Below are 14,670 nucleotides of genomic sequence, written 5' to 3' on the forward strand. Positions count from 1 at the left end.
TACAGTGAAACCTTATTGTTTATTCAAGGTCCCCAAGGGTCTAAACAAATAATGTCTCTAGCAATAAAGTATTGTTTAAGAAACTCTTTGTGCAAGGTCCTTATGCTTTTGCATAGGCACTTACAAAGTATACTTGGCAATACAGGATCAGTGCATGATATGCTTTACTGTGGGAGGATGAAGTAAAAAAAAAGGAGGGGGGGGGAGCCGAATTAAATAACCATACCTCTTAGTTTTGTACCACAGACCTACTACACATAAATACAACGATGCCCTTTATAGAAGGAATATCTAATAAAATAATGAGCTCATTGAAAAATACACTTCTGGGGCTGGAAGTGTACAATACAAGACTACAATGAAAGGTTTTACAAGTTAATCTAAGGGATCTGTTACATAAACACATCTGTAGGTTAAACCAAAACAGATTTCACAAAACAATGGTGAAAACTTCTCTAAAGAGAGGCTACTTTAAAAACAGGTTTTATGCTGAAACAGTATTAAAAACCATTTCCATTGCATATCATTAGCATTTGAGATTTTTAAAAATGTCACTCTGCTTTGGTAACTAGCTTTCAACTACTGTTACTGTAAAGTTGGAATTCTCTTTGAAATAGTTACTATAATCCAGTGAATTTCTTGAACTACCTCTGCACAGATGATCGCTCACTTCACATTCATTTTTCCATTACCTTATCTGCAACTAACTTATTTTATTGTGAGACTTCAAGGTTATTTTCACCTATGTATAAAAGTCAATGAATACCATTCTCCTTTGCAAAACAAGCCAACTGTGGAAGAAAATCCACATTTTCCTCTCTGTGCAGCTAGAATTCAGGAGTCACAACTCCTTTATTTATCTTCCATTACTGCTTATTCCCAGGTTTCTTCCAAGCATCCCCCTCCTTTTTCACCTCAGTCTTTGACATGGCCTTGTTTACAACTTCACACTTTGGGAACAGCACATGTCTCTGCACAGGAGAAGCAGAAATCCTGCTGGCAACTCTGTGTGGCTCAGAGGCAAAACAAAAGAAAAATCAAAGAACTTCAAGTAAGAGGGGGAGGAGGCAGGCAACAGAAAACAAGTCGAACTTGTAAGCATCAGTAAGGACAAGACATGATTCACTCCTGTTTCCTACAGACTTTTCATACTCTCTTTATAAAAACTGTATATGAACAATCATTTGCAAACTGAATAGTGAAAGCCCCAAAACTGCGTTCTTCAGAGTGAAGCGCTAATAAAACGCATGTGAAATCCTTCAACTACATAAAGAAACTGAAGACCATCAGAGAAAACAGTAGAAGTGCAAACTGCAAAACAGTTCAAAAAAGTTCACATCACTTTGGAACATTACAACTGTAATTGAAAGATTTAAAAAGAAAACCAAGTGACAAACAAAAATACAAGCATCCCACTAGCATATTCACAATAGCTCAGACAACTCCACCAAGAGCTGTCTATCCAAACATTAGTCCTGCTTTCCAATAGCCCTTCCTGGACACAGCACGTGTAAAATTTCTGCATCTCTCATTCAGCCTATGAGCCAATCCAAGGAAGAAACAACTCAATAAACTCCTCCTCCTCAATTATTACTAGTAAATAAGCTCTTTTACTCAATACCACCCTTCATAGAGAGACAAATGATTAGCTCAACATAGACCACGAAGGGATTTTATTTTCTCCATTCATTTCCAAGATCTTTCAACAATTAGAGTAGCAATTCCAGCAGCCCAACCACTCAAATATCCGCCATCAGCAACATACTGACAGGCAAGTTTAAACCACAACAGGCATATTTGTATTCAGGAAAGGCTTTTTGTGCTGTGAAATACTCTGCAGCTTGAATAAGTAAAGGTGAAGAAACTTCTCCTCCAAAAAGGCCAGCCTAGCTAAGGCTAAAACATGTTTTTACTCTCTTTCAACATATCAGAGGAACTGAGTGAGCTTAGATTCTTATCCTTCCACTTTGTCAACGCTTTGTATTTGGTAGGCCAGGACACATCACATCTACTTGATATGAGCTTAGGACAATCTTAAGGGTCAAATATCTGAGATACAGACCTTGAGTTACAGGCAAGATGCAAACTTCCGGAAAAAAATATTGGGAGGGAGGGTGATGAATTCTGAGCAAATGTAGATGGCAATGGAGGCATCTGGAATCACACAGACTGACTAATATTTCTACAAAGATCCTACCGTGAAAATGCAATTCTGATATCCCATCTACAGGCAGAAGATGCTCACACACTATATAAAACCTACTCCCAAATTATGCTTATGTACACATTACAACTAAAACACCATCACTTGCTGTTTAATCCCATTTCAATATCCGTATCTGCCTTTCATCTTTTTTGGAGGAGACTCAAGTCTCCACAGTAAAGCATTATATGTTATTATATTAAGGTTCTGTTTGCTTAATCAGTTTTTAAAACATAGCAAATAAATGCACAGAAAACAAAAAAATTCATTAACTTCAGAAAAAGCAGCTGAAACATCTTTAAATGTGGCAGTATTGTTTAATAAATAGCCTCCATATAAAAAGTAAAAAAAAAATCCAAAATTCATATTCACTACATAAACCCCTAGTCTCAGCTGTTTTTTAAAAATTTTTTTTTCTTAATTACAAAAGTAAAAAGACTTATAATGAACGTTAGCTGAAAAAAAATGAGAACAATGTATTGATCCTGCATGATGATCGATGCTGCATGAAAACAAAAATCAGTGAAAAAACATGTGATTTGAACTCAGGGGAAAATTATATATTTATCTTGGGTTTACAGGAAGCTTGTTTATTTCTACTTGTATCCTCAAATAAATAAAAAAAACGTTAAAGGCCTTACACAGAACTTCATTTCAAACTTAAGTTACTCATGGAAACTGCAATCATTTAAGTGTAAACCACTCGAACTCCGCAAATTTTTGTTTCCATGCCATTATTTTACTAGGGGGGGAAAAGAAACAGTCTCACTTTTTAATCTGTTTAAGGCACGATTTCATTTATCCCTTTATTTCTTCTTTAAATTAATTAGATTGCCAGTCTAAACATGTCTACTGTTTTTAATCCTGATACTTTCTTTTTATGCATATCAGTTCAGATTACATATCCAATTTTTGCCAAAAGTCCCAGACATGCTGGAAGTCACACAGCTACAAACCACATCAGTATTGTTTATTGTCTGGATTTCTTAAACATTCTACAGGCACATGAGCACTTATTTTTTCTTCTATATGTTCTTAAAAGATTGACTAAATCTGAAAATTGATGTTCATCTGTTTTACTTCTATTAAAAGCAAGTGAATACTGACTCCAGAAAGTGTAATAATTAAGCCCACATCTAACCTGGGTAAACCAGTAAGAAGTTAACAAATTAGCAATTATTTTAACCAATGTCAATGTAGGTATGGTTTTATTATTTTTAAAATAAATTAGCTGCTCAGAGCCAATCTTCCCCAGAGAACTGTGGCATTTTAAGAGAGAGCTGATTTTCCTAGCCCAAACGCTACTCCTATACTAGTGTAGTGCTACTTACTGCAATTTCAGTGACAAAATGGATTCTCCCTTTCGCAAATAATAAGAACATACTAGATTTCAATAGCTTCTTTTTTTACTTTCTCATGGCTGGAAGAAAACAGTTTTGATTTTCCCAAGAAATGCCATGGCCAGTTGAAGATGGCAACAAATATCTTCCAGACACACGAGTACTAGAGGACATGATAATGGATTACATTTTTTCCCCTCGGCCTTTGCAGTTTGGATATAAATTCATAAAAACAGGAATCAAGAAAGTCAAACATTGAGAAGAAATGCCAATAATCAGGCATAGGTTGAGATTTCCTTGATTAAGATGCAAATCAGTAAGCCTTGATGTTAGACTTTATGGGTACAAACAATTACGAGATCCTACACAGCCTTGTGACTTAAACATGGCTAAGTAGAAAGGCATGCCTTTGACATAGCATATAAGGTTTAACATCATTTATCTCATACAGAACAACCAGAGAGACTAAGGGTTCAAAGGACCACTTGCTTATAAGCAACCTACTCAGTTTTGTCCCCACTGAAAAAACTGTCCAAAGCAATTAGTTCAGCATCAACACTGAATATGACCTCAGGCTAAAGCTATTGGAAACACTTGTATATAATTTTCAGTCCTACTTAGCACTAACACATATATCCTTGGACAAATACCCTACGACTTGTAAATAAGCTTGTATTTTAGGTAACAAAAAGTAGTCTCTAGAATATATCGTACCTATACTAAATACAAGTTAATATAGTAAGCCTCCTTTATAGAAACTGAGAAATCTTGAGATTATGACAAACATTGCTCAGGCATTTGCATTTGTTCTGCTAGATCAAGGCAAAAGGAGAACCCCGAACAAGTTTAACAAAGCTTTTCTTTCTTTTTTTTTAATACAGCACTACTTTTGTAAGTATTTTTTTTATCTTGTACATTTGTGGAGCTACAGCATCAAAACTAGGAGTAATAAAATTATCTTGGAGATGAACACACAGAAAAAACCAAAAAAGATGAATTCTTACATTCATGAACTCGTACAGTATCACTGACAATTGGTCCAGTTCAAACTAGAGTCACTTCTATTTTCCTGTAAAGTAGCTGATACTGGTCTTTGTTAGAGGCACAGACACCAAAAGCAGGCCTGCAAGCTGCTATGTCAAGGCATGGGACGCAGATACAAAGTAGTATGCAGGACACAAAGGTCTCAAAGGTCCTTTTGTCTGACTTGGTAATTCAGGACATGTTATACCACATACACTCCCTTAGTTAAAAAAAAAAAAAAAAAAAAAAAAAAAAAAAAAAGAGTGCAAAACACCATCTCCCCAGATCATTGGTACATTTTTGCCTAAGAACATACAACCAGCAGTAAGTATCAATACTCTTAGTATAAGCAAGACTCATATATAGACAGATTATATATATATACACACACTAATCAGTGTTACAACAGAAGGCAACTAATGATGATGTCTGAAAAACAACTGTTCTCACAGTGGTTTTGAGATATAGATAACGAAAAACTTCTCACCTTCACATAACACAAACAAGGTAACAAAAACTTGTTCATTTGTATTCAGAGTGAATGCTGAGAGAGTGAGAAGTGAGAGGCAGGACTGGGATTTCAGTTAATCTACCCTTACTCACCAGGAGATTCTCCTGACAGATCTGGGGCTTGGGCTGAATCTAAAGAAGAAACCACACTGACAGCATTTGAAGGAATCCCCATAGCAGCTGTAGAAGAGGAGATGGTTGATTTCTTTGGTGGTACAACAACACTCCTAGGTAAAGATAAAAAAAATGTAACTCACATTGTATGAAGGTTCACACATCATGATTCTTGTTTACACATCTAGCACATAGACTTCTATGTCCTGCAAAAGTACCATTCCTTGCCTATTTCCTTTTTCCATCATCTTTGGCAATCTACCTTAATCTAAAGTAAAAATCACCTTTGTTTAGCTTTTATGGTACACTTTAATATCCCATCCACTTCTACAAGATCCCTGCCAAACAAGTACACAGTTAGAAGACCAGCAGGACAAGTGACCTGCAAGTAGGTTTTAGTTTTCACCTTAGTTTCCCTAAGATTTGGTTTTAAACTTCAAGGAACTATTTACAAAAGATATCACAGTACTCAAAACATTAAGCTAAATTATCAACACCAACGGTTGCCTTGACAGTATGCTACTACTGGTATTCTAATGCAGAATAGAAGACTAATTGAAGATACACACACTATAGCTACAAAACATCTGAACACATATTCATATGCCCATACAAACATGCACACATCTGAAAGATAGGACTAAGGCATGAATTTGAGTATGTCTTGTCAACCAAGCTTTACTCATACAACAAATCAAAACCGTCTTTGGAGTTAAAGAACCTCCATCTTCTATATAAGTTAAATGTCAGGCCTTATAGTCAGCATTAAAGATTACACAAGAGGAAAAGATGCAAAGTGACAAGTTAGGCGTGGAGATTTATCTCACATTACTAAGAAATCAATTTATGCTATACCAATTTCAATTAAATTGTAGTACTTTATTCCAAATACCTAAAAGGCCTTGTTAAGCATACGTTAAAGGCATTTTTAATTGCAAGTTAGCTCCATAAACATGCAAAAACCCAGCTAATGAGGTAAAGAGTACAGCTGATATATAATGCACTCCCACAGCAGCGCTTACTTTTAATTACCTGGTGTTAACCGTAAGCTGAAAGTCTTCAACATTCAATTTATTTAATCACATCTTTTGTTGACAGTACTATAACTACACACTGAAAGAATTCCCTTAATAGCTTTAAAATATTCCTTTTCGAAATGAAGTAACTTCGGAACTTGACCCAAATTCAAGTGGGACAATAAGAAGCAAAGAAGTTCTGTCAAATGTTTCGAAAACAGTTCTTGCTAGAATAGGAAAGGAGGACTGTATTTGACTCCCTCCTTCAGCCCAAAGTATGTCACAGAAGCTAGACCACATTACTGATTAAATCAACCCTCCTTAATGGCAGGAGTAGGTAGGCACCATACTTGGAGGCAATACATGTCATATCATTATAAGGGTGACTGCTAATGTTAACTATACACTAAAAAAATAGAAGCAACAACACCTGAGCCCCAAGCCCTAAACCATGAATTTTGCTCATATGTTCATGTCACTTTCCCTGAAACATCAACAATGCACTAAAAAAAAAAATCATATATTTAGACTGTCTTCTAAATTATAGCCACATTACCAATTAATTTTGCATCATCCAGGTATAAGAAGGGGAACTCTTGCTCTGTGACATTCACTTTCTGGGAACTGCTGCTACTAGTAACTCATTCGAATACCTGGAAGGGGCTGGGAAATAGATACTAGTTTACAGAGTACGAGATGCACCCACACACAGCAAACATTTGGACATTTCTCCAACATCCATAATGCAGCACTGTAGCCCAGGTGAGCTCCTTTACAGATTTTAAGTTCTTTTACTGTATAGCTATCCAATTCAAGAAATACTGATCAATAGTATTAAACCCAAATCATACAGACATATTACAAATATGTATCTATTCATGTGGACTCTCTCAGTGCATAAGCTGGAAATATTTTTTTTCACACCCATTAAACCACAGAAACAACTACCCATTTGCTGCTGACTAGTATATACAATGATACTGGATGCAAGGTGAACAGGGAGGAATGTTTAGTGACAAATTTTGGTACACATGTAGATGGCAATTATGCCCATAGAGGTACTGTCTGTTCAAAACGTATCATTCATGTAATTAATTTTCACCAAATGACCTTGAGGGTAAAAACAAATCTAGAGAAGTTTTCTATTTCCAGGGCTTAAAGTCAATCAAAATTCTCTCAAAACATCAAATCAAAATGGCTGTATCCTCTGAATGCCAATGAACAGTACTGATTCTACTCTCTGACTCTACTAAGATCCCCGGGAACTACAAAACAGGTTGCATTTCAAGTCATAAAGGGCAAGCCAAACCCACACCTTAAAATTATACATAAATGGCTGAACTTCAACTACTTTTATACATTAGAACTGCTCCCCTTCAGATGAAAATACTGAAATGAACACGCTGGAAGGATCAAGAAGAAATTTTAGAAGTAATTTTTAGCACTACTACAAGGAGCTCCTCACAGAGCAAGTAACAGTCCTGGAACTGCATTGGGAGCAAGGAAGGCTGTGTGCAGATGGAGCTGTTACCTTAACACTGCTCATCTGCAGCTGGCTGACTGGAGACAAAAGAAATCCCAACTACAACAGCCCTCCATTTTCTGGGCTGTTTCTGACACAACACTATATATTATCATTTCTTCCTGTAAACTCCTACTGACCTTCAGCATGCTTAAGTGTAGTTGCACTGAGGGAGTAGTTTCAGCAAGTTACCTGACTCTCTAAAGCTACCCAAGGAGAGGTGCATTCAAGCACAGGAATTAGACTTTTTTTTTTTTTTTTCCTGGGCTGCAAAAGACAGCAGTAAATGACCACAATAGTCCCTTTTGCCTTTTAAGATCTTTTGTATACCTTCTCACCTTCAAATCTATACAAGTTTGGGAATACTAGTACAGCTGCTATTCTCATCTTCTGTAACTTACTTTCCATGAAGTACATAAAAAAGGAATTATATTCTAACAATTCCATTATAATTTTCAGTATCTAGCAATGGCATTCACTTTAAGGAAGATACTCTGATCACTAGCACCAGGAATATGTCACGAATACACAGCTGCAAAGTACAGCTGTTCAGGCTTATTTTAAAAAAAATTAACATCATTCCTTTTACTTTGATTGAAGGAATACAAATAAGTACATTTCAGACTTCAAAATACTGAAGAATGTATGCTGCCTCATAAAGAGTACACATGGGTGTGCACACGTGTCCATGGCAGACAGTCACCACACGCTTTGAGCAAGAGACATCGTCACAAAGTTCTCTGAGAAAATTAGGTTGTTTATCATATCCCACTGAAAAAAAGTTTTGGCTTTTAGCTAAAAAAAAAAATTAAAAAATATTAAAAAAAATTAAAATCTTCATCATAAATTCTACAGTAATTCCTATATTTAAATATCATGTTAGATCTGGTTCCCCTCTGTTACAAGCTTGCTCAGTGTTCATGATGCACCACAGCCAAAGACTTCTGCTGTGCTCTATAACTATTCAGCAAAATAAAAGGTGACAGGGTAGGGGCTGGAGGAATTACTGCCTCACATTAAAAAATCTGAACCTTGGAGGGAAACAGAGGCTTTGAACAACTCACCATAAAGCTGTTTCCTAGTCTCAGACTACTTCTAAACAGATTTTAGATAGTGATCTGCAACAGTCAAGTGAAATTATTCCGATTCTTCAGCCAAAACAAAATAAACAGTACATCTTGTACAGAAAGAAGGTCCCTTATCCTGACAGTTCTGTCAATCCGAACAACACAGCCAAAAGAAGTGCTGAATATTGTCCAAAAACATGATATAAAGAAACCCCAGACCCTGAATGTACTTTGTCTTCTGGTCAGTTGCCACGACCTTCCAATTCAAAAAAATCCAAAGCCATCCAATATCTTAACATAATTTCTTTCTAGCTAAGCACTGCTGCATTATTTGTAGTGTAATGTTTACTACTGTGTATATCTTCCCTTTCAATGGTGCAAATGACCAATGTTACAGTTGCAGGACTTGTTTTAAGAGCTTCCATTTCCAGAACTTCCTCAAGGTATGAAAGTACAGCTCAGCAATCAGGTACAGATTCATATTTACCTCATACTGGAAAGTAAATTAAGATATTTGAAGCATAAACATTGGTCATGTTTGTTTGTTTACATTCTGAAATTCCTACATTTTTCCTTCTTTGTGTAGTAGAGATACTTCTATCGGCATGTTTAGGTGGAAATGCAATTGTGTTCAAACAGAAATATCTGCCGTTAACCATCAATGTTCCTCTGTGGTGTTCTTTCAAAAGATTATTTAAATGCTAATATAAGTAAAATGAATGCAGCTGGAAGAAAGAATGTATAAGACTGGAAAAAACAAGATTAAGTATTGTAGTAAATAAACTATGTGGAAAACATGGAGTGTTTAGCACATTATTAAATCAAATAAATTTTTCAGAGAAGAGTCTTAAAAATTAATGTGCTTTCAACTTCTCTCAAATAATAGGGCATTCGCTTTTAAAGAGTACACAGATATGACAGCCCTTTTTTGTAGCTAAACTGATAAGCATTTCTTAAAAAGTTAAATATTGCTACACATGTGAGTACAACATTCTTCAATAAGTGGCCTTATAGTATATTTCCTCAGATCTACAAAAATAATATTTAAGAAACATCTGTAATCATGCATTAATTTCATCAGAACAACAAGATATGCTAAGCAACTTCACGAACAGGTAGAGACATGTCACATGGAAGGAAACCATCAATACATTTCACTCCTTAACATTCACATTATCACACCATTTCGATTCACTCTCTACTTTTGGGTTACATCTGTATGTTATAACATCCATTACCGTATCATTCAGATAGAGGAGAAAAAAATTAAACTAGAAAAATTGCTCAAAAATATTCTTAAGGTTATTTCAGCAGACTTCAAGCACTATGGTAAAAATGGTAGTTCAGTTGCCTCATTTACATAACCATATCAGATGTTTGCCTTTGTTCATTTAAAATCAAATATCTGAGGTTTAAAGTAGGAATTTACAGCACATGAACTGATAAACGTAGGTCAGGCATAGTGAGGACTAGCCACCATAAATACATCTTAGCCAGAAGGTCAGTGTGTTATTAGTCCCAATTATGCTGAAGTGTAGAGAAGCCTTCGTGTTGCAGACAATTATTCACTGCTGAATGAGCACAGACCACTGAGCTGAACACTGACTTCCATCGCAGACAAAGGCTTACACAATAATGATCTATTCTGCCAAATTCTGTAAGGGTTTACTTACTGAATGCTTTCTTGGTTTCAGATCACCAGTTCTTCTGTTTCAATATAAAGATACAAAGTATCCTTAAATATCTCCTAAATTTTGAGTACATTTTCCTAAATATTTAAGTTGGCAAGTCTGCAATTAATTATAAATATATTTCAAATTACAAATTTTCCTTGGGTGTGAGTCAAATATCCCTAGTAAAACGTGGGCCAGGCCAAACTGATGATCTCACTATAAATTACAAATGCTTACATGCACTCTAATTCCTCTTGACATACAGGAATTTATACAGATTTAATTCTTAGCATTCCATATTTTTAGCACTGAACAGCAACACAGGTGACAGCTTGACTGTTTCCCTATGGGATAATGGTTTTAATTCAAAATCAAAAGTAGTGAGGTTTGTTCCAGGCTACCAGAATGATACCTGCTGCAGGGCTCCTAAGCAATAAGCAAAAGACCAATAAAGAGGATCAGAGACTTATTTTTACCTCTACTTTGCGAGCCAGGCAAGCAGCCTGCCATGTCAGAGTCATTCTATGGGCTCTGCTGTCTGCAGATAATACCCGTTCTCATATGCCCCCCTTGAAATACGCAAGGAGAAAGGAGGAATAGCAGATTCCCAAAACCGTGAGAGATCAGAGCTGAGGGGAGGGCCGGGGAGATGATAGAAAGAATACAATCAGTTTTCTAAGAGAACTTTAAAATCAGGTTGGCAGGGAGAGGACTTCAAAAGGTTTGCCTCTTCAGCCTCTGCAGAATGCAAATTGTTGGTATGCCAAAAGAGCTGAGATTCCCATCACAGCCCATGTGCCTTGATCTACAGATCCTCCATTGTCATATTCTGTCTCTACCTGTACCTGGCAGACTTAATCTTGTCAACAAGTTTATTCTTTTTACATTTGAGGTCCAAATCAATGATGTCTAAAATGTATTCATTTCAAATTAAAAAAAAGGACTTTGATAAATTTAACTGAAACACCACAACCAACCATTACAAAGGTACGTGCACACCACTGACTGACAAATGCGTAAACACAGGCTGAGCCAAACTAAGCAGCTTATAGACGATGTTCCAAAATGATAAACAAGCTTATTAACATATCTGTTCTGTAAGTTACAGCATGGCTGCAGATTTAAGCTCTGTGGTAGAAGACCATGATTTAAGAGCCTATATTCCTCTGAACCTTCAGGATCAGCTTCCTATAACGACACGATTATTGAATGTTTCCACAAAGAGCAGTAGAAGCCAGGAGAGACCAAGGTTTTATTTTAAATTGCATAGTAAAAATAGTATGTGATAGGTTATTGATTTTATTAGACTAACTGAAGAGAAACGTCATTTCTTTTTTTATCCTGAGCTTTAGTTATTTTTATTTGTTTTATTTAAATGTCCATGCATTAGCCAGCCACACGTGCATGCGCGCGCACACACACACACACCCCCTTTCCTACAAGATTACTATCAAATAAAAAACCCTGTTGTTTTAGGACACACTGCAATTGGAACATTAATTCATGTCCCTATGGATCTTGGGAAAAAGCCAATGCAATTCTTGAACTTTATCATGATAAACCCCTGGCACCCACTAATCACAAGATCATATCTTCACATAAGATAAGGGGAAGATTTTTGGCATGGGAATGAACACATACACCTAGCTGTTTGCAAAGGCTTGCAACCTGGCAGCCTTTCAGTAAGGTTTCACTCACATAGCTGTTACTGTATACTCTCCAGCTATGGCTGGGAAGTTGATAATCCTTAAGATATGAGGAGAGTTTTGATTTCTGACACAGCATTCCTGAGATAAATGCAGGATCAGAGAGATGCTTTGAAATTCCCAGAGATACCCCACTGGTAAATTGCTACATGGGAACAACTTTTAACAAACCGTTTTAAAAAAGGAAAAAAAAAAGTTAACTCACAGAACTTGTGCTTGCCATCAAACAATATATTAACCGTAAGCCAGACATAGAAAATAAGAGAGCATCCCAGAGCCTGTTTTTCCAAAGTTTCCCAATGTACCTTAGTATTTTTGTCTATCCCAGAGATAAAAGCTACTATTTCCAGCTCTATTAGTTTCTTATAAAAAGTTTTCTCTTTCCCTGGTACAATTCCTTCCTGCTGCTGTCACTAGGTGTCATTTAAGAGCATAAACTTGTACTTTAAGCAGAGTCACACTATACAAAGATACAGTCACCTTCAAGTGGTTGTGAAACTTTCCTGTCTATATAATTTTAAATACAGATTGTTCATATACACAGTTATTCTGTCTTTTTAATTATCTGATTTACTAGATAGTTAAAAACATGCCTTATCATAGATTAATGCACAATTTTGCGTCTATGGTAAATACATTGTTCTAATTGACTAGAGGTAAGACTTCTACATCATTAAGTACGCTTTTGCTTACCAGACATACCCACAATAGCAAGGATATGAAAAATTAAGCCACCTAGAAACACAAAGCCACTGACATACTGAGGTCACGTGCAACTGCTGGAGGGCAAAATATTTTACACTAGTTCATTACTTTTTCTCACACATCTAGCCCCACCCACTAAACACAAAAAGTCATAGGAAGCTAATACACACAAGTTATCACTGTGGAGCAGTCCAGCTAGTTACATAAACCCCCACAAAACCCTTTGCCCTCTGCCCTTCCATTTACAAGCACACCGCTGTCTACTACTCCAGTCCATGCACCCTTTCACTGCTCTGTATATATTCTTCACCAGAGTAGCTTCCTTTCAGTATCCAATATAGTAATTATGCCTCAAGGTTAAGTGAGAGAATGTTAGGAGTTGTGGCTACAAATGTCTGGCACTTCAGAGGTGAGAAAAGGAGAGGAGTCCATCTGGGACAGCACAGCACTTGAAAAATAAAAAGGCAAAACAGCAAGTAGTTCAACTTTTCAGTGACCTGACTTACAAAACACATTGGAATTTAAGGGGGTTTTTGTTGTTGAGTGACTTTGTAACCACACAGAAAAAAGAAAACAGAACTGCAAGTGACTGAAGGGCTGCTGCCAATGCCCAGTATTTCATCAGTGTACGTGTTATCAGATTAAATTGCGCAGTTTCCTCTGTTAAGAAGGTTTTGTAGGTGTAATCTACCTATGTCAGATACCAGGACTGCAAGTGCCCAATTACTTCCTGTCTAGTTAACCTGATTTACACCAATTCAAATCAGATTTGCACAGCCAGTACAAGCCTTCACTGTTAGCAATAGCTAATAAATAATTCCTAAATGCAACATGCACTTTTGTACCAGAATCTCCAGGCTAATGTCATTTTGTGGTTCAAATCTCTACCACTCCAGCAACAAACAATAAAAATTTCCTGAGGAAAAAACATTAGTCATAGACTGAAACATTACATTATTTCACATCGACTACCCACTTGTTGTAAAGAGCAATCACAGCCCTCAGTGGGGAAGTGCTAAAAGCACTTAGGCAGCAGCAGGGAGATGCGACAAGTTCTCATTCAGTGCCCCCCTTCCCCGTTTTCCCCCTCTGCCTCCATCCTCTTACCCTCCCAAAACAAGTCCTTCCGTTTAGCATCACAAGCAGATCACAGTAGTTACTTTGAGATAGGAGCAAGGGGGCCAAATGCTAGCATACAACCTCTGTGTCTGATCTAGCCAGGCAACCCCCACCATTTCCTCCCCCACTAGTAACAGAGCAATCTGAGTTGAGAAGACATGTTGTGACAGCTGCATCCATACCCCTGGCAGAGATGCACTTTCTTGGGCCATCTAAGGCTGCTAGTTTGAGCAAGGCCGCCACAGACTGCAAAGACAGAGCCAGAGGAAGTTCAGGAATAAGCAAAGGATCAGATACTGGTATGGTAACAAGGGAACCCCCTTGCACCAGCTTGACTCCAGGATTTCTGGATATGACTAAGGCTTTTCTAGAGGCAGGAACACAATTGTTACAGGATTCTTTCTTTTGTTTTTTGTTATCTGTTGTTTTGGAGAATCCCGGAGAAGTAAAAGTCAATAAGCATAGTAAAAGACAATGTGGTCTACTACACTCAGGAAAGATAAGAAGCTAATAAGACCAAGATGTAGGTGACACCAAAATTATTATCAGGAAAGAGGGACTTAAATCTAAAAGGAAAAGAGAAACAAAGCAGGAATGCTCCATTTTAAATCCACCACAGCATTTGAATATTAAGAAAGGCAGATATTCATTAAAATGAAAGTTTTTAATGAT

General features: G+C 36.8%; 1 protein-coding gene across 4 annotated transcripts in view; it reads right to left on the minus strand.

Moving 5' to 3' along the window:
* LRBA (LPS responsive beige-like anchor protein) overlaps positions 1-14,670 on the minus strand; it is a 410,948-nt gene that overhangs the window by 307,444 nt on the left and 88,834 nt on the right. For all 4 annotated transcript variants that reach the window (XM_055700881.1, XM_055700879.1, XM_055700880.1 and 1 more), the window contains one exon: positions 5,170-5,303. In XM_055700881.1, the coding sequence (XP_055556856.1) occupies positions 5,170-5,303 (134 nt within the window). The remainder of the gene's footprint in view (positions 1-5,169; positions 5,304-14,670) is intronic.

Source organism: Falco cherrug, chromosome 1, assembly GCF_023634085.1.
Source record: "Falco cherrug isolate bFalChe1 chromosome 1, bFalChe1.pri, whole genome shotgun sequence".
Classification (NCBI taxonomy): domain Eukaryota; kingdom Metazoa; phylum Chordata; class Aves; order Falconiformes; family Falconidae; genus Falco; species Falco cherrug.